The following is a 19479-nucleotide window of genomic DNA, read 5'->3' on the forward strand; positions in this document are numbered from 1 at the left end:
TAGCACTATTGAATAATTTATTGAATACATATATACAGTTTCCCTGATGGGGAGTCAAAAGTCCCAGTTAATGGGACTAAAAAAGTCTATTTCTTAAAACTTCAGCCTCATGGCATCATCTCCATGGACATGGAGGAGGCGGTGAGTGATGTTATTATGCTCTGGAGGCCAACATACAACCTCCAGCAATTTCATTTGAAAAAAAAAAATAAGTTATCAGTATATTGAATTTTCTTATCTTTCTGTTGGTGGTTGTTACTAGTCTCTTTCTTTAAAAACAAGGCAAAAAGAAAAAGAATACCAAAGTAGCTTACCTCATCTCAAGAAGTTCCTGTTCTCTCAGTTAGAGAGTCCGTTACACCCCTTCCTCACTCTCCTTTCTAGTGCTGCTGCCCTAGCTTAGGCCTGTCTGCTCTAACAGCCAAGTCTCTGGCCCTGCACTCCCTCGCAGGCTGGTTTCTCCCTGTGGTGTGGGAAGGGGGGTGGTTGGATAACCTCAATCAATATCCACACATCGAAGAAAATACCTTGAGGAAAAGCACAAGTAGTGATGAGGACTTGTTATGACTGGCCAGAGGAAAACCCACTCTTAAAAATTTACAATCGAAGAAAGCTGTGTCCTAAATGCTGCATTGTGCAGCATATGAAATGCATTTCCCTCTGTTGGGGAAAAAAAATGTATCTAACAATGACCCTGCATTCAATGTGCCCTTAACACGTGTGTACCCAGTGACAGACACAAAGCTGAACTGGCACAAAGCTGGGGAAATTCATATCACCTCATGATGTCAGTGGTCCCGGTGCTCTCGTGAACAAAACTAAGCCTCCTCCCAGGAGACGACAGTAAAATCACACTCAACACACATAAAGAAGTACAGGTTTTCTTTGCCAAAGACGGCCTTAAGGAATGGGCTGTGTCTTAGTGATATACCACCTGTGCCCCTTAAATGCCAGCAGAGTGAGCAAGATCTCCAGGCCCACCGTCTGAGTCTCCTCTGTCATTCTTCTTGGGCTTGACTTCCCGCCTGGAAGTCTGATGAAGCTGTGAGAACTGTGTCACCTGCTCACGGACAGACCGCCCCCTCAGTGTTCAGCTTCCGCCAGCCACCAAAAACAATTGGGAAAAGACCAGGAGAGTTCACCTCCGGGGTACCAGGAAGATGGAGCATGCAATCCAGTCATCCCTGGTTTTCTCTGAAAATAGGCTTCCATTATTTAAAACCTCACACATTAATTAAACCGGGGGGGGGGGGGGGGGGGGAATAGGGAGTAAAAAAAATTTTTTTAAATACATCATCATACATTTTTATTTAAGTCTGAAAGAGAGTAGAAACTTTTCTGACACCCTGAAATGTTTTCTTGGTGAATTGGAACTGATGGGCAGGATGAAATCAGTGGAGAGAAAGTGCGTAGAGGGCTGAAGGAACAGTACCAACAGCTGGGGTTCTCAATCTCCAGATGTGCTCACAAGCATTTAGTTGTTCTCTCTAATGGTACACCAACCATGGAGGTCACTGGGAAGTACCTCATGGAACACCTGTGTCTCAAGTCGGAATCTTGGACGTCACTTTCTCAACCTTGATCATGTCTCCTTCCTTCGCAGGGCAACAGGCTTTGGCTTCTTGAACGCACTCTGCAAAGCTGCCGCCGTCCTTGGGAACTTAATATTCGGCTCCCTGGTCAGCATCACCAAAGCAATCCCCATCCTGCTGGCCTCCACCGTGCTCGTGTGTGGAGGACTGGTGGGGTTCCGCCTGCCCGACTCACAAACCCAGGTCCTGATGTAACTGGAAACAAGCCATCCATCCGCCTGTGTTTCTTTCTCCTGCCCTGTGTCATCTCTCCTGACCGACTCAACACTTCAGATTTTTTCAGATATAAAAGGTGGTCAAATGTCAGAACACGAACTCTTGCTGCGACTAAAATTTAGATGCATACCATCGTGCCCCTTAAATGTGATTTTGCAGAGGGTTTGGGTTTTGTTTTGTTTTTCATGCATTGTTATCTTTCCTGACGACCCGCTACTGCCTCCCCAAAATCTAGTGGAAGCATTTTTTCAAATGTCCTGGTCAGCCGGGCCTCTCTGAGGTTCTCTCGCTGCAGGCCTGGGAGCTGAGACGAGGACTGTGTTGCTATAAGAAATAGATCCTGCTCCCAGTTCAACATTCACAGGAAGTATAAGTTGGCATATTATTGCATTTGTGCTGAGGAGAGGGATTCTTTTTTTTCTCGCTCTTTTTTTTTTTTTTTCAAACAGAGTGACATTTCCTGTTTACTTAGAAAAGGACACCCAGCAATTCTAGCTGTAACAGCAGAGCCTTTCAAAGAAAACCCTGTGGTACCAAACAGGGCTGGGTGGGGCTCTTTCAGGAGCGACAATTAAGGTGGCTCTGCTGACAAGAAAAATAAAGGCTCTGCAGTGAGCAGCCCTGGTCTGCCTGAGCTGCAAAAGCAAGGTTTCTGCCAGAAAGCCCAGTTCATGGCTGAAAATGTGAGGAAAGCGTGTCTGTGATTGTGGCATGTGGTTCAGAATGTTAGAAAATGAGAGAGAGGGGGAGATCTTTGGCCTCCACTCTCCCCTCCTCCCCCTGCCCCAGCCATGGATCTTGCCAGAAAACAGATTCAGGAAAAGAAAGCCTCTTTCTAAACCTTGGGTCTGCCTACCTGATTCTGCCATTCGTCCAAGCTGTTTCTAGTCTAGAGACTGCCAGGCATCTGCGTTGTTGTAAATTTTAAATCAGGGAGACTTTCACACCTAACGCCATTTGGAAATGCAAAGTGATACCTGGAGGGACAGGAGCCCCAGTGTTTGACATTGGACTCCATAGCCGGCTTTCCCAAAGCAGGTCCCAGCTTCTGTCTTCCCCTGGGCCGGGGCACGGGCCAGGGTGTTGTGTGTGGGATCGCAGCCTGACGTGCCCCAGGGGTCCTCTGGCAGGCACGGCAGCCTCTCCCAGCCATGTGCGGCTGCTCGTTTTATCGGTGCAGCCTGCCTGGGCCTGGAAGAGAGAGGTCAGCAGGACATTCCCAGGGGCTGTCAGCTCTGTGACCTCCTCACCCATCAGGCCTGCCCCTTCTCCAAGCTCATGCTTTTTGCTCATCTTCTTTGAAATCTGAAGCCGTCTTGTAGACAGGCGGCAGTGACCAGAAGCCAGGAATAGATCCCGTATTAAAACAATATTCCTTTTTTTAACTCTCTCTTTCTTGTGAGAGGATTACCTCTTACTTATTATAGGCGTTTCCAGCAGGCCTCAGCCTCGCTAAGGAGAGCCTTTGTTTCCAATAGTCATTACATTCAAAGCTGTCTTAACCCCAGAGGCCCCTCTGCTCCCCCTCCCTCCCTAATGATCCTGGTCGAGCTCCAGACTGCGGGGTGCAGACTCCCTGAAAAGCTCCTTTCATTAACATAAGCCATTAATCGACTCCCCCTTGAAGTAACTCTGGTCTGGAGGGGGGAGGGGCAGCCGGGGGTTGGGGCTGGCAGGAAGAGGGTGGTTCCCTGGGGACCCGGCTTAGGGCCAGAATGTCAGGAAAACTCAAACCAAAAACTGCTAAGGTGGCTGGCAGAAGGAAAATCAATAAAGCCTAGATGAGATCTATGAGACCAATAGCAGCAAGGCCGGGAAGGAAACAGAACGTGCTCTCAGGTCTGCCTGTTGTCATATTGCCGGAGAACAAAGACGGCAGTCACAAACCAAGAAGGGACCCTGTGTGTTATTCTTCTTCCGTGTGGACTTGCTTCTCCACCTCTCCACCCCTTGATTTCTCTTCTTGGAAAGGACATATCTGGGGACCGGAGCAGGAGTATCTTTGCTTTTTGGTTTTTTGTTTGTTTGTTTGTTTGTTTGTTTAGTTGCATGTAGCCTGTGTGGCAATAACAGCAAAAGAAAGATGTGTGTCCTCCATTCACTAATTCAGAAGAAAAGCAGAAGTGTGCATGGATGCCATACTCTTGTCTTCTGTGATCCCTGACTCTGCTTGCTGGACTGCCTTTCCTTTCAGAAAGATCTCCCATGTCCACTGTAGCTCTGAGTGCATAAGCCATCTCCCAGGCTGCAGAGCTCGGTTTACAGGGAATTTTATAGGAACACTGGGTTGGGTCAAAATAAGGTAAACCAGCAGAACCCCACAGGCCATGAGACCGGCCGTCATACATCCCCTTCCGAAGGGCCTTTCTCGGCCTTCGTGTCACCTAACCCAAGCCTCCCCGGTGGCCCCAGAGGGATCTATTCTAATCTCCTGGACAGTCGGTGGTCACAAACCTTCTTGGTCACCACCTTTTCCACCTTTCGTGCAGTTTTCTCTGCCTCCCGCTGTTCCCACCACCAGGATTATCTAGGAGAGCTCAGGTTCTTCCCAAAGTATGTGGTGTGGCCTGTCCGGCTTGTTCTGGGGTTAGCCAGATTAAGATAGAGCCATGCGATTAAACAGAAACTCTCCATTCTAGCAATGTAGGAGACTGCTGGCTCATAGACACACACCCAGCATCTCATTTCAGCTACAACAGAAGGAAAGTGAGAGTGTGTGCGAAAGCAAAGGTCCTGGAAACAGCCCCACTTGCTCCTCTTTTTCTAACTCCTTTTCTACCTAAAGTTTCCTCATAGCTGTTTGGAACCAATCCAGAATGTGCCTGAACCCTATTATTACTGCTGGGTCCTCGCGGTAGGAAAGAAAACCCAGCTGCTCCAAACTGTAAATCCTGTACCACGTTACAGCCCCAGCTCCCAGGCAGGCCTGTGCCTTGGAAGCCAAACCCAGCATCCAGGGGTCTTCTTAGGCCCAGAGTGCTGGCCCTGGGAGATAAGATAGATGGGTCCTAGCCCCACTCCACCACTAACCAATAGTGAGATCCAGATCTTGCTGGGGAGAATGTTAGTCATCGAACATTCCCTGTCTATAGAGTAAAGGATTGGGACTATTTTAGGATTCTGGAGAATCTTCCTGAAAAGGGGGATTATCTATCTTTCGATGATAAACTCATCATTATAAACACAAGTAGGTTCAGATTAGAAACTAAAACAGTGGGAAATAGGCATGTATACAAGAGTTCAAGGAGTTGTTTGGAAGCGCTGGTGAATGGGCAGAGAACATAAGTCTCATGTGGTTTGTGCTTCCTGCCTGGTAGGATCTGGAGCGTTATCTCGATTTAATGCTGGTTCCACCCTTATCTCTGCCCAGGGAAGGACCCACCCTGTCAGGCAGATGACTCTCCAGTCATACTGCTATCGCAGAGGCTGCGTCCTATAGTTACCTCTTCCCACTTCTCACTTTATTCTTGAAACTTTGTCTAAGTAGATCTAGGCCTTCAGAAACAGAGTTATTAAGTGATTTCACCTAAGTTGGCAACTGTACCTTCACTTACAAATCTCACCAAATCGGAATTCAGGATTATGCCCCCAAATGACTGAGCTGCTTTTCTGGATGTCTTGAGATAACAAGGGAGAGGTGGGGAAAGAAGCATAGTGACGAAGGGAGAGTCTAAGGTATCACCGAGAAGGTTCCAGTGAAGGAGTAGGGCACCCCTGAGACTTTCTGAACCCCAGGACCTTTTCAAAAGCTTCTCATGGGAATACCCTCTGAGTCCCTCGGCCAAAATAGAATGTGATAGTCTCTTGGTTTTTTTCTATTCAATATCAAAACGGCCTTTCCCTAGATCTTCACTAAAACGCCTCACCTGTTTGTGTGCTAAAGGCTCTGAAACCAGGGACGTCTGAATTTGGCCTTTACCTGGTATACCGAAAGACAGCTGGTTGGTTGTTTAGGTGCTTATTGGCTATGAAATTGGTTTTCCTTTAACCACTATATCATGTTGAACTTAGTCCAGCTACCAAACCCACGGAAATGCCAGTCACGTTGCGACAGCAAAAAGCAATCTACACAGTGGGACACTCTAAAGCGAACTGTGTATTTCTTACAGTGTTTGTTCCTGCCAAGCGAAGTACGTTTTGAGTAAAGCTTCCCTCGCAATCTGTGTAATGTAGACAAAAGAAAGTTGTCTGTGTCTGCTAGGTATTTTGTGTGTCCCTTCACTGTGTCCGGTGTGGAGTGACAGCTGTCTCGCCTTCGGCCTCTCTCAGACAGTGTCTAGATGTATTTTAGGAATCCCAGGATTTTGAGTTACAGGGATACAGTTCACGGGTCTGCTTAGGCCCGTGTGTTAGGCTAGCAAGGCTAGGGCAGAAGGGAGAGCTGGGCAAACATTCACTGGCCACGTGTCACCTCGCGTGATTATTTGATAAATATTTATTGAGCACCTCCCGTGGGCGTGGTTGAGGCACTGTGCTTCACCTCGGGAAGCTGGGAAGCCTCATACTGACCCAACTCCAGTTTGGAGCCCCCTCCTATAAACACAAAGTGTTGTTGTTTTCCGGATGTAAAAGAAGTCATTGCCTACGGTGGATAGTGCAGGGAGTCCTTGGAAATTGGAAATACCTCCGAGAGAAGAGAGAAGGAGGAAGTCCTCAATGTCTGGACTTTGTTGAAGGGACTACTAAGTAGTACTGGGAAAATGGAGGCCATGCGTGTGCTATTTCTTTAAATGTCTCGGCAGAAAACTGCCCTAAGGTATTATCCCAAGAAAGGAATCGGCAGCAAAAGATAGCCCCATCTGCATAATGATGTTCATTTTTAAAGTCCCAGTGTCTTCCAGGACATTTTGTCTGTTCCCAGAGGGCAGTGCTGGTGTTTCCTCCCGAGCAGAGTCAGCAGAGCCCTCAGCTTCCAGGACGTTTCCTTTCTGATTCTAAGGGCTTGTGACTGAGTCAAGTGTCTTTGCAGATATCCTAGAGCAGCGTTTCCCCTCCACCCTCCACAGATAAGCCACTCAGAAAACAAGTTCTGACAGCCAGTGGCAGGAGATTTTCAGATTTCAGCTTAAACCCAGTGCATGGTTGTGGCAAAGGGTCTTGAAGCTGCAAAGGACTTTTGGGGCTCCGAGGGCTCTGATTCCTCTTTAACCCACTAGCACTGCTGTCCTCTTCACCCGCCCTAGACAGCGCACACCCAGCTTCCTTCCTTTCCCCTCTGTTTTTCCTTCTCCTTCCCTACACTCGTCACCTCTGCGTCTGGCAGTGTGCAAGGTGAGGCCAGGCTTTACTGGGGCTAAAGAATGTGCTGATCCATCCTGCATGTGGTGAAGGCCGGGGGATAGAACACATGAAGAATGTGAATGGGAGCAGGGATGTGAGCTCTAGACTCTTGGCCTTGACTCGGCTTCTTGTACCGGGCCAGTTCTCCCACTGCTTCTCCACTCCTATGGGTGATAGATAGATAGATAGATAGATAGATAGATAGATAGATAGATAGATAGATAGATATATGGGCACCACTGGCATGAAACCTCAGAGATGCCCATCCCTCGGAATCCATCGGGCTGTGGAAGATGGACCCCCCCGCCTCCATGCCTAAAGAGGGTCTTACTTGGTGCAGAAGGCTGGATGCTTTGCATTCCGATTTAAATGCTGACATTGCAGAGTTTGCCCCTTTCTCTCTGCCCTGCCGCAGTCATGCTCCCTGTGGAGTCAAGAGGGCCCCGAACTAGAAGGAGAAGAAAGCAGCCTCGGCCCTCTGATCAGACACAGCATTTAACGCCAGGCCAGCGGCCCGCCCTGGAAGCAGGGGTGCAGGGTCCCAAGCAGCTCTCAGGTGCCTGGAGTGTGACTGTCCACACCTGCCCAGACCCAGGCCACACCAAAGCGAGCCCCGGGGGGTTGTGTGTCAGCATTGCCCATAAGGCAGCGGCAAGAAAAGGCAGGCATAGCAAGCTCAACCTCCTGTTGGCACACACAGTTTCTTTCTGCATTTGTATTGATTGAGAAGAGGACCCACCACTTTCTGTGGGAATGGTGCCTTCAGGGAGAACACACAGAAAACGGGCTATTTTATTATGTGCAAACAAACATACGCTTGTTTGAAGTTACAGAGTATCTCCCCTCCCACACCCACGTAGGCATCCAAGGAGGAAACCCCTTCCTTGCCTTTGACGTTCACCAGACCTGTCTCGATAGAACAGGACAGATTAATGGCTTAATCTCATTTCCACCACCGTTGCTATACATTCATTGAAGGGCATCTATGTCTTAAATCAAATGGAAGAAAAAAAAGAAATGTTCTCTCTTGCTATGTGCGTCCAAAACATGGCCGTGTGTCTTCGCCCCGACCAACCCAAAACACACCGAACAGATTGCGTGTCCTTCATGGATGTCCAGATCCTGTAAATAAATTCCTTGGAGAGCCTTGCCTTTCAGGTGAACCCCCATTTCCACAGGCTGTACCTACAATCCTCTCTCCTCGCACGGAGATCTTGGCAATGGTCCTGTCCTTGGTTTTGGTGTTTGGGCGTCTTGTTTTTTCTCGTCTTGTGTCTTTTCTGTGTTGACTGCTCTGTAAGACTTCCTGCTGTGAATGTCCCAGTTGCCCCCATTGTACTCTCTTTCTATATACGTGCTGCATGTGCGAACCCCAATAAATTCTGTCCCGGGTTTCTGGAGTCTTCATCTTAAGTGCAGCTGGTCTTGTTGTGAACTCATCATCCTGGTATGCTCCTCTGCGTCTGTTTCCTGATTGCCAAAACGTTTGACCACGTGTGTTTTGACGAGCGTCCCGAGACAGCCATGTGTATCCTTGTGGAAGGGCATGCTCCCTGGAGGCTGACTCATGTACAGCGTAAATCCATCCGATGTGGACGTGTGTATACATGTATATGCCAGATACTTAACATTCATGTAGCAGCTGCAAAGATATGTAATGTACATCCAATTAATAAAAAGAGCAATTTTTTTTTTTTTTTTTTTTTTGCTCCGTTATATTCAAATAAAGATTGCCGTGTGACTGGCTTCTCTTGCAAGCATGGATTGACCCTAAAAAAAAAAAAAAAAAGAAAAGAAAGAAAAGAAAAGAAAAGAAAAAGTACTTTGTAAACTGGAGATGGTGAAAACCTGTTTCCCTTGATTCCGGTTGACTTGAATTGTGTCTGTGGGCCGGTGTCATGGGCATTGATGTATTGTTGATTTTACAGGAACACTTTCTGATGGTTGGCCAGGACCGCTGGGAAGAAAATGTTGGCAGGGGAGTTTGTGGCAAAGCAGATGCTTGTGTTCTTTTGCCCCCGAGCAGGAATAGCAAACAGATTTGTAACTAGCATATGGTCTCCTATTGATTGGTCGTGGCTGGTTGGAACACGAGTTTGAGAAGAATGATGAGAAAAAAAATGCATGGGCATCAGAGGCAGACACATGAACTGTCTGCCATGGATTTGCTGAGTACTCTCGACTTCATTTAAAAGGAGACCCAGCTTCAAGTCTCTTTACTAATAAAGGGAGTTGTTACGCACATAACAAAGAAGGTAGGACAATTCCTAACTTGGGAACTAGGTGGCTTGGCAACATTATCTAAGACCCAGGTTCTTTCTGTCTTTTAGATCAGCCATCCCTGGCTCACTGCCTTTTGCCTCCTCATGGGCTTCAGATGGTTTCAGCAATTCTAAGCATCATTTCATCACACAAATATCTTAAGGGCCACAAGAGGTACCATCCCCTCTTTATGACCCTTTTTTACCATTAAAGGGATCATTCTCAGAATCCTCCAGCAGACTCCTCCTCTGGATGGATTTGTACCATTTGCCGACTCCTAAACCAGTCAACTAGCAAGGGGAATATTATTCCTACCACTGACTTAAACTACTCAAGATTCCCCTCCCCCCAGAGAACTTGAAAGGACCTCACCCTTCCCTGAAGCACAGGGCTTCGGACTATGTGAATAAAATTGGGCTTTAGCAAGCAAGGAAGAAGGAAGGTAGCTACTGAGTAGGCTAGCAACCGTGGGCTCCAGAACTGAGCCATTTCATGCTGTGGCCACATGCCGCTATTTATATTTAAGTTTAAAAGAACTGAAATTAAATTCAGTTCCTCGGTCACACTTAGCCACATTTCAGGTGCTCGATTACCACCAGACTTGTGACTGCCATAGAACATTCTATCATCAACGACAATTCTGGAAAACACTATCCTGGCTCAGCCGACGTGGCTCAGTGGTTGAGCATCAACCTATGAACCAGGAGGTCACTGCTCCATTCCCAGACAGGGCGCATGCCCAGGTTGCAGGCTCGATCCCCAGTGTGGGGCATGCTGGAGGCAGCTGTTCGATGATTCTCTCTCATCATTGATGTTTCTTTCTCTCTCTCCCTTCCTCTCCGAAATCAGTAAAAATATGTACATATTTTTAAAGTTTAAAAATTAGAAAAGAAAACACAAACGCTGGACGCTGAGCATTCACACCCCTCTGCAGGCTGTCCTTTCTGCTGGGGCTGCTCCCACTTCCTCTAGCTTCTTTCCCACCCCTTTCCCCCCTCCACCACTACCACCAGGCCAGAGCCCTTATTTTTGCTGCAGTAGCTCTGTTTCCCCCTCTTCCTCCAGCGGAAATGCCCATCACCCCACCAGTCTTCCCCCTTTCCCAGGCCCCGGCCCACCAGACCCAGGACCTAGTTAGTACTCGAGAACAGTTACCATATGCCTCCCCTTTCTGTCTCTCCTGCTGCGCGACAAGGGGCACGAAGTCTCCACAGGCAAACCCTCCCAGGAGTGCCGGGATGGCGGCAGGCACGGAACGCACCAGATGCTGGGTGTGCCTGACGAGGATCACTGTGAGGCAGAAGGAACCATCTGTAGGCCTGGCCTGGACCTGTGGCTGCAAAATCCCAAATGTGAAATGTCTAACAGTCGGTGTGTTAAAACAAGGCCACAGAGGTCCTGAAGGAACAGCTTTTTCTCCTGATTGCTGTCCCGGGCAATGAGGTCACGAACATCCATGTTAGTTTGCTAGGGCTGCTCTAAAAAAGCACCACAGACTGCTACAGGCTACCACAGCAGGAGTCAGTTTCCGTATAATTCTGGAGGCTTGATGTCCAAGATCAAGGGGTAGGCGGGATTGCTGTCTTCTGTCTCTCTCCTTGGCTTTAGATGGCTGTCTTCTCTCATGTGGTCACATGACTTCTCTTGGTACAAGTCTGCATCCTAATCTTCTCTTCTATGAGGCCACTACTCATGTTGGGTTTGGACCTGCTCTACTAACCTCTAGTAACTTAATTCTCTTTTTATTTTTTATATATATTTTATTGATTTTTTACAGAGAAGAAGGGAGAGGGACATCAATGAGAGAGAAACATTGATCAACTGCCTCCTGCACACTCCCCATGGGGATGTACCTGCAACCAAGGTACATGCCCTTGACCGGTATCAAACCTGGGACCCTTCAGTGGGCAGGCCAACGCTCTATCCACTGAACCAAACCAGCCAGGGCTTAATTATCTATTTAAAGACCGTGTCACCAAATGCAGTTACGTTCTGAGACACTGGGGTTAGGAGTTCAGCAACATATGAAATTGAGGAGGTGCAAAATGCTACATTTGTAATTGTGTAAAGTGTGTTGTATGTGTGTATGCTTTGCACAGAATGTGGTTGAATATGCTTGTGGTCACATGGAAGAACAGCATTGTGTTGTCAGCATAAGAACAGCCAAACCTGTAGAACATTTTTATAAAGGTTTATTAGAGCCAAACAGATACCAGGTCCGGAAGTAAGATTTCAACAGACTGAGAAAAATGCTTCTGATAAATGTCATTTGCAGTTGTATTTTATATATATATACATTTTATACATTTGGAATGAAGGAGGGACTGTAGGAAAGATTACATGAAGTAGAAGAGAGCAAGTCAGGGACATCTCTGGTTAAATTACAGGAGAGTTAACAAGATTTTATGCTCTCTTGAGGATGGTTATACTTTCAAGGGATCTGAAAAGAAGGCATTTCAAAGGTGTATAAACAGACATGCACAAGAACAGTGGACAGGGCTTGCATCAGGCAAAGATAACATCTCACTAGGGACGCTACAGGCCTGAGGCGTGACTGCTTACCGTGACCTGCCCAGGAATTTATGATCTGATCACCCTGTGCAGCTACTTGCCATTAGATTTATTCCAGAGCCCCCTTCTCCTCTACAGGGTGTGCTCAGTCTTGTGTGAGGAATAACCCCAGGGCCCTGCACTCAGGAGCCAGAAGCAGGTACCAGGGCTGTCCTCAGACCGGTGCTTCTGCCTCCTTCAGCCTCTCCACGTATTAAGACGTTGCTCTCTATGCAACAATTTATTTTATCCTGGAGTAGGTGAGTGCACTGTTACCTGTCCTGCACCACAGCCTCTGAGCAAAGCAGCCCTTCTGTGGCCTGTCCCTGGTGAAGCTTCCTCTGGCCCAGGACCAGCTGTGCCCTGGTTGGATGTGAGCATAGGAAGGAGGAGGCACTTTTCTGGAGCTGGGGTGGACCTGTCAGCCTGTCACTACGCCCTCTCTTTGTTGAGTGGGGAGAACAGATGCATCATCATCCCCTGCAGTTCGCTGTCCAGACACCAGGGGGAGAAGTGAAAGCCACAAAGGAGACAAGTTCCTGCCGCCAAGGCAGGTTCCAGCCCTGCAGCCCCAGAATGAATGAGGCTTGTGGTCTGGGATCAGGGAGCACACAGTCAGCACCAACCCTGACTCAAGTGCACCAGCAGCCGCCTGCCTGCAGTCCTGATTCTGGGCCCAGCCTCAAAGCCCAGAGGAGGCAGAACAGAAATGCACCCAATGCCCTTTGGACTGAGAGGTCCAAGGAAGTCTCAGTGAATTCCAGTTTTGGATGGGCCTGTGAGGAAAGCTGCTGCACATGACAAAAGGATCAACGACTCCTGAGCTAATCCTTTTGTCATGGATCAGCTCTCTCTCAGGCTTTGGAAACATGGACAAATCCAACCGCAGGCCCAACCTTCGCTGCGATGTCGCACCCTCTTCAGCCTCCTGCCTCCACGAGAGGACTCTCCGCCACTGGAGAGCCGCCTGTAGCACTTACGAAAGTGCAGGGAGCTCGGGCTTCCCGGGTCTCTGTCCACACGGAGGACAGTGGACCTCCCAGTGCCGGGGCAAAATCTACCCGCTGCCGAGAGCATGACTTGGGGCAGAGTCAGTTCCAGGTTTGGGATGTTCTCTTTAAGAACAATGATACAAAAATGTTTATTTAGCTGGGACCAGTTTGGCTCAATGGATAGAGCATCGGCTTGGGGACTGAAGGGCCCCGGGTTCGATTCCGGTCAAGGGCATGTACTTTGGTGGTGGGCATATCTCCAGTAGGGTGTGTGCAAGAGGCAGCTGATCAATGACTCTCTCTCATTGATGTTTTGAACTCTCTATCTCTCTCTCTTCCACTCTGTATAAAAATCAATAAAATATATTGATATAATTTATTGATTATAAAATGTAAAATATATATTTTATATATATTTTAATATAAAATATACTCTGCCACTTAGCAGCTGTGAGGGCAGGGAGGAAGCTAAAATTAGTCTTTAAAAAAAAAGTGTTTATTTAGAATGAGAAAAGAAGCTACCACAATTTATGAACTTTTTAAAAATGACTGGAGAACATCATAAGCCATAACAAAATCCAGAAAAATACCAGTTTTTATTGAAGAACTTCCTGACACACCTGTGTAATTTCCCCTTCTAAATCATCCTCTTTGATGGCCTCCTTCTGTGACAACAGCTTTGTGATGTCAGTGTCATAGAATAGGAATATAAAATTAGTTTCGATTACTAAGCTGCTGGTTTTTTTATTTTTGACAGTTTCTTGTTTCTTCACTTCTCACATACTTCCGATGCTGATGTCACAGACCACATTCCTACGTGCAGCCCAATCTCTGGCTCTACCTTCGAGACACAGGCCCGGCGGGTGGGCAAAGCGGGCAGCATGAGTGTTCAGTGGGGCAGGCAGCAGTAACTTTACCATCGCAGGAGTGACTGCAAACCACAGACATATTGTACATATCCTGACAAACTCAAACTGAATATAACCCCAACTCCAATTCTTCTTAGCCAGAACCCCAAGTGCCACCTCCACCCAACACCAGGCTGACTGTGAGGAAAGGAAGACGGAGTGGAAACAACCAACAGTTTTAACTAAGGAATCAGTCTATTCACTTGCAGGTTGTTGTTGTTTTTTGTTTTGTTTTGTTTTGGGGGGGAAGGGCTGCTCACTTTTAAAGATCATATGATCAGTGCCTTGGACCCATGAGAATGGGGGCCCTGCCTCTTCAGCTTCCTTAGTTTCCTGGTAACACTCCGCTGAGTCCTGGAGTCACACAGATGTGAGTTTGAACCCTGATTCTGCCACTTAGCAGCTGCGAGGGCAGGGAGGAAGCTAAAATGAGTCTTTCTGAGTTAATTTCCACAACCATCGACTAGAAAAGATGACACTTGGTATTTCACTGCGGTTTGTGAGGAAATGTAATGAAAAGGCTGAGCAAAGTGCCATGAGTCCTAAGTAAGTGATGGCCACTGTGATGCACATGATTGGCTCGAAGCTGCTCCTTCCCACTAGGATGTTGAGAAGCCCGGAGTCAGGCTCAGGTTGGGTGGAGTCCTGGCATTTCTAACTCTCGCAAGACTTGTGACAGGACCGTGTAACTTGAGCTTCCATTGTCGTCAGCATGCACAGCAGGGACCTTGGCCTGTGGTGACCCTGGCAGCAACTCAGAGTGACTCACCCACCACCCCCAAACCCAGCTGCAGTTCCACTTCTCACAAAGGCAGCCTCGTCATGCCCTGCCAGATGCCCAGGTGCCCAGCTCCACGGGAGGGCCTCTGGCAGCCAGGAAGAGAAGGAGGAGAAGCAGTGGCACACACAGGATGCCGGGACTCCAGCCACCCTTGAGCACATGGTGCAGGGATTGGCCGACCTGGAAAAGCCCATCAGGAGCTGCCTCTTTTCCTGTTCCCTGGGGCTCTGTCATTGATCCTGCTGGATCGGAGATGTTCCACAGAATGGTAGTTCAAATCTCTCCAGGTGCAGCTGTGGGGAATATACCCAGAGGAGTCTTGCTTCCTTGAGACTAAGAAAAAAACCAAAGAGCAACTGTTCCCCGCGGGCACGCTTTCAGAACAGCGATGAAGGAAATGAATAATTTATAAGGAGAACAAGGGCCATGTTAAGTGATCCCTGAGCACAGGAAGGCACCATGGGAAGCCAAGGGAGATACGTGTCTGGAGCCCAACGGTGTGCCAGGCCCCATGCTGGACACTTTGGAAATAATAAAGGAGCTAGGAGCTTGGTCTCTAGATTCAGTCAGACTAGTGCTTCTGCACTAGTAAGCTGCGTGGTCCAAGGAAAGTTCATTAACTTCTCTGAGCCTCACTCCCCCATCTGTAATATAAGGATACCTATATCCCACTTTTAAAGGATTGAATGATGATACAAATGCTTAGCATACTCCCTTAATGGTGTCTTCTGATGCACAGAAGTTGCTGATCTTAGAGTAGTCTCATTATCAACCTTTCCATTTTAGGTTAGTGTTTTGAGGAAACCCTGTTATAAAGAAACCTTTGTCTACTCTCAGGTCATGGAGACATTCTCCTCACCTAGCTGCTTTATTGTTTTTCATTTCACATTTAGATCTACATTCAGCTGGAATTCTTTTTTGTGTGTCTTTAGTATCCATTAGAAGACACCATGAAAGGGCAAGCCACAGAGTTGGAGAATATATTGGCAACTTGGATAACCAACAAAGGACTTTTATACAGAATAGATGAAGGACTACTATGAATCAATTGGGGGGGGGGGGGGGGAGAGTCAGATAACCCAATAGCAAAGGAGTAAAGACTTAAATGGAAAGTTCACAAAAAATGTCCAGAACAATATGGCCATTAAACATAGGAAAACAATTTCATGAGTCATCAGGGAAATGCAAATAAAACCATATTATGATATAGCCAAGTATTGGCCTGGAGTTCTCATAAAGGAACTAGCACTGCTGGTGGGAAGGTCGATTGGTGTGGCCACTTTGGAAAAGTGTTTGGAAATACCTGCTAAAGCTGAAGGCATGCATATCTTATGGTACAGAATTCCTCTCCTTTGTAAATGCCCAATAGAGATGTTTGCATATGTGCATTAATGACATGTACAAGAATGTTTGTAGCCAAATCTGGGACTTGCCAGAGCAATACTGCCTTCCCCAGATCTCCTTGTACTCACTCATTGATTGTCACACCATTGGTTATGCTCTCTCCCAGTTCACTTTCTGGCATTCATACATCCTTCTGAACTCCCATGAACATTCTGATTTCTCCCTATTTGCCAGCATTTTTATCATTTCTTCTAAAATAGATTTCACCCCTAGTTTTTTAAATAAGTATGATTTTAATACCAAAGTCACTAAAGACAATTCAGAAAAAGTAACTTGCACTTAATTGGTTACAAAGAAATTAATTTCTATGGGAAAGGGACTTTCTCTTTTCCAAAACTTCCTTATAATACAATGGCTGCCTTTGGTTGAGCCCCATATATAGGACTTAGTGATTTATATACAGTATTTTTATTAATTTATTTAAAAATGATTATATAATTTGTTATATTTATATCTTAAGTAGTTTAATTTATTTCATTAACAATAAGTTATTTATGCCCTAGTCAGTTTGGCTCAGTGGATAGAGCATCAGCCTGCGGACCTAAGGGTCCTGGGTTTGATTTCGGTCAAGGGCATGTACCTCGGTTGCAGGCTCCTCCCCGGCCTACTCTCTAGTCGGAGCTTGTGCAGGAGGCAACCAATCAATGTGTTTCTCTCACTTCATAGTTTCTCTCTGTCTTTCCCTCTCTTCTATATTCTCTTTAAAAATCAATGGAAAAATATCCTCAGTGAGGATTACAATAAATAAATGAATGTTATTTATAACTCATTATAATTTACTAGAGGCCTGATGCAGGAAATTGGTGCAAGAGTAGGCTTTCCTTCCCCCAGCTGCTGACACCGGCTTCCCTCGGCACCCAGGACCCGGGCTCCCCTCCTGCTGCCAGCAGGCACCTGGGACTTGGGCTTCCTCGCAGCCCCGGCTTCGTCCAGAAGGTCATTCCGAGGGACAACCAGAAGGACGTCCAGTCTCATTAGCATATAACACTTTTATTATTATAGATGGTATCTTAAGTAATTATAATAAGTTACTTTGTAATATTATTTTATAGCCTAATAGGTATGTCATTATCCTCATTTTTCAGATGAGGAAACTGAGACTCGGGGAAGTTACGTAACTTGGCCAAGGACACACAGCTAGTAAATAACCAGCAAAACTCCAACCTAGGTTGCTCTGCCTTTAAAGCCCACAATCTTAAGGACTAAGCTCTCTATAGTATTTGCATATTTAGGACTGGCCTAGCATGTTAAGCATCCAATAGTCTCAGTTTTGTCCCTTAGGCATCAAGCTCTAAAAGGAGAAGGCAGAGCATCAGCATTTTGGCTTATCAGAGTCCATTCACTGCAGGGTAAGTGTGTTTTCCATGTGTCTGTTCCCACACTGGGCACAGGACAAGCAAAGGTGTTTTAGGAAACCAGACAGTCCCTGCCCTCGCAGAGCTTTACCTGGAAGAGTCTCCAGATAGGCAGTAAGCATTCGTTTAGAATTATTCAACAGCCTTTCTTAAACAGCTGTCCTGTGCCTGGCACTGGGCTTGCTGCCGGGGACATACAGGGCAGAACCAGTTCCTCTTTTCCCGGCCCACAGCCCAGCTGGGGAAGACAGACAAGGAAACAGGCAAGGATCATATGATATGAATTATTACGGCAGACATCCGGGGCCCAGGGGAGCTTCTGGAAGGAGAACCAGGCCCTGACAGGAGGGCTTGGAGAAGGCTTGCCAGCCTGGCCTGGCCTTACGTCGAAGGAAGGCCTAGAGACTGCTGAGCTGTCGTGACTTGTCCAAGCTGCCAGCGTGACTTCCAAAGTGCTCTTTTATCTACCGGCCAACTCAGAGATAATAGCTAAAAATTATAGCGTATTTAATGCAAGCCAGGCACTGCTTTCATACTTCACACTTACCTTCTTTACTCCTTATGGCAGCCCCATCTGTTTACCTGAAACCTGCAGTGCGCACCCAGTCACATCGCTGGAAAAGGGGAGAGCCGGTTGGCCCCAGGCAGAAGGCCCCTGTACTGCCCCCCTCCACCACACTAAACTGCCTCTCCACCTAGACACCCCAACACACCAGGTGCTTGACATCACTGCCCAGTGCTCAATGCTTTATACACAACAGGCACAGGGATGTAGCCAGAGGTGTGTTGGTAAATATTTAACACCCATCTCTCCAGATTTGTAGTGTTTGCAGATTTCCTTGGTGTAAATACTCCCACCGTGGTTGATTTCAAGCTACCAGTGTGATGTCTCTGAGTGTGGATTTGGGAATAGAGGCTCAATCTCATTTATTATGTATAATAAATACTCATTATACATAAAGTATTTCTATCATACAGTTTCAGCAAAAGTCAATAACATCAAAAGCATAGATTATGGAAAACACAGTAAAATAATTAGGAAGTAATATGTTCTCAGTAGTTATGAACTTTGTCTTTAATATAATTTATTTGATTTTATGTTTATGTAATTTGACTTTTAACAAGGACCGTGTGCTTAACAACAGCTTGCAAAATTTGTGAAAATTTAGCGATAGGTTTTTGCATGCCTGTACAACACACGCCAGCATTCCACTGGTTACAGCCATGGGTTCTCTGTTTGCCTTGATTCTAAGCTCTCATTAACTGCCCCTGCCTCCTTTGCAGCCTTCAGTCCCCACCAAGCTACCACCAGAGGGAGAAGGGAGAAGGGAGAAAGGAAAAGGGAGAAGGGAGAAGAGAGAAGGGAGAAGGGAGAAGGGAGAAGGGAGAAGGGAGAAGGGAGAAGGGAGAAGCGAGAAGGGAGAAGGGAGAAGGGAGAAGGGAGAAGGGAGAAGGGAGAGATGCTAGCAAGTGCTAGGCACCTGGTACCATGGCAGTAACTGAGGTAAGGGCTTTACTGATGTTACTCACTTCACCGTCCCACTAACCTCACAGGAAAGAGAGAAATAAATATCTTCATCTTGCTTCACTTTTTCCCATGGTATCCCCAGTGCCTCAAACTCTGCCCTACACACAGTAGGCACGCCCTTACTATTTGGTAAATGAATGAATGAACAATCTGAGGGTGCAGTCCAACTCCTGAGCCAGCATACCAGGCTCTCTATGAACGTGGCCCTGCCTTCCTCCACAGCCGCCTTTCCTACCACAGCCGAGTGCATACACCTCACTTGCACAGGGCATGCTGGGAGACGCTGCTAAGATTACTCATGCTGTGCCCTCGACCTAGGAGGCCCTCTTCCTTGCTTGCTTTCTCGGATCAGGCTTTTCCAGAAAGACGCTCTGGGAGACAGATTCATGTGGAGGAAGTGTTGGTGAGTGCTCTTCATAGTAACACCGTGAAGGTACTCTTAGTAGTAATAATAGCACCCTTGAAAGTGCCCTCAGTGGTAACACCCATGAAGGGGGGAAGAAAGCAGGGTTGACTTCAGTATTGCTCTATGGCACATCGCTGTGAAATAGAACTACATTTACAAGTGTTCTATGTCTAAAAATAGTGTAGCATGCCGAAACCAGTTTGGC

General features: G+C 47.0%; 2 protein-coding genes across 2 annotated transcripts in view; one reads left to right on the forward strand and one right to left on the reverse strand.

Annotated features, from left to right (window-relative positions):
• The window catches only part of SV2C (synaptic vesicle glycoprotein 2C), a 136837-nt gene extending 128004 nt beyond the window's left edge, over window positions 1-8833 (forward strand). The window contains exon 13 of the mRNA XM_084881270.1: window positions 1604-8833. Within this exon, the coding sequence (XP_084737396.1) occupies window positions 1604-1787 (184 nt within the window). The 3' untranslated portion in view covers window positions 1788-8833. The remainder of the gene's footprint in view (window positions 1-1603) is intronic.
• Window positions 1-19479, reverse strand: part of F2RL2 (coagulation factor II thrombin receptor like 2) — a 505949-nt gene that overhangs the window by 275506 nt on the left and 210964 nt on the right. The gene's annotated exons all lie outside the window — the stretch shown is intronic.

The sequence above is a fragment of the Pipistrellus hanaki genome, assembly GCF_964339955.1.
Source record: "Pipistrellus hanaki genome assembly, chromosome: 4".
NCBI classification, from domain to species: domain Eukaryota; kingdom Metazoa; phylum Chordata; class Mammalia; order Chiroptera; family Vespertilionidae; genus Pipistrellus; species Pipistrellus hanaki.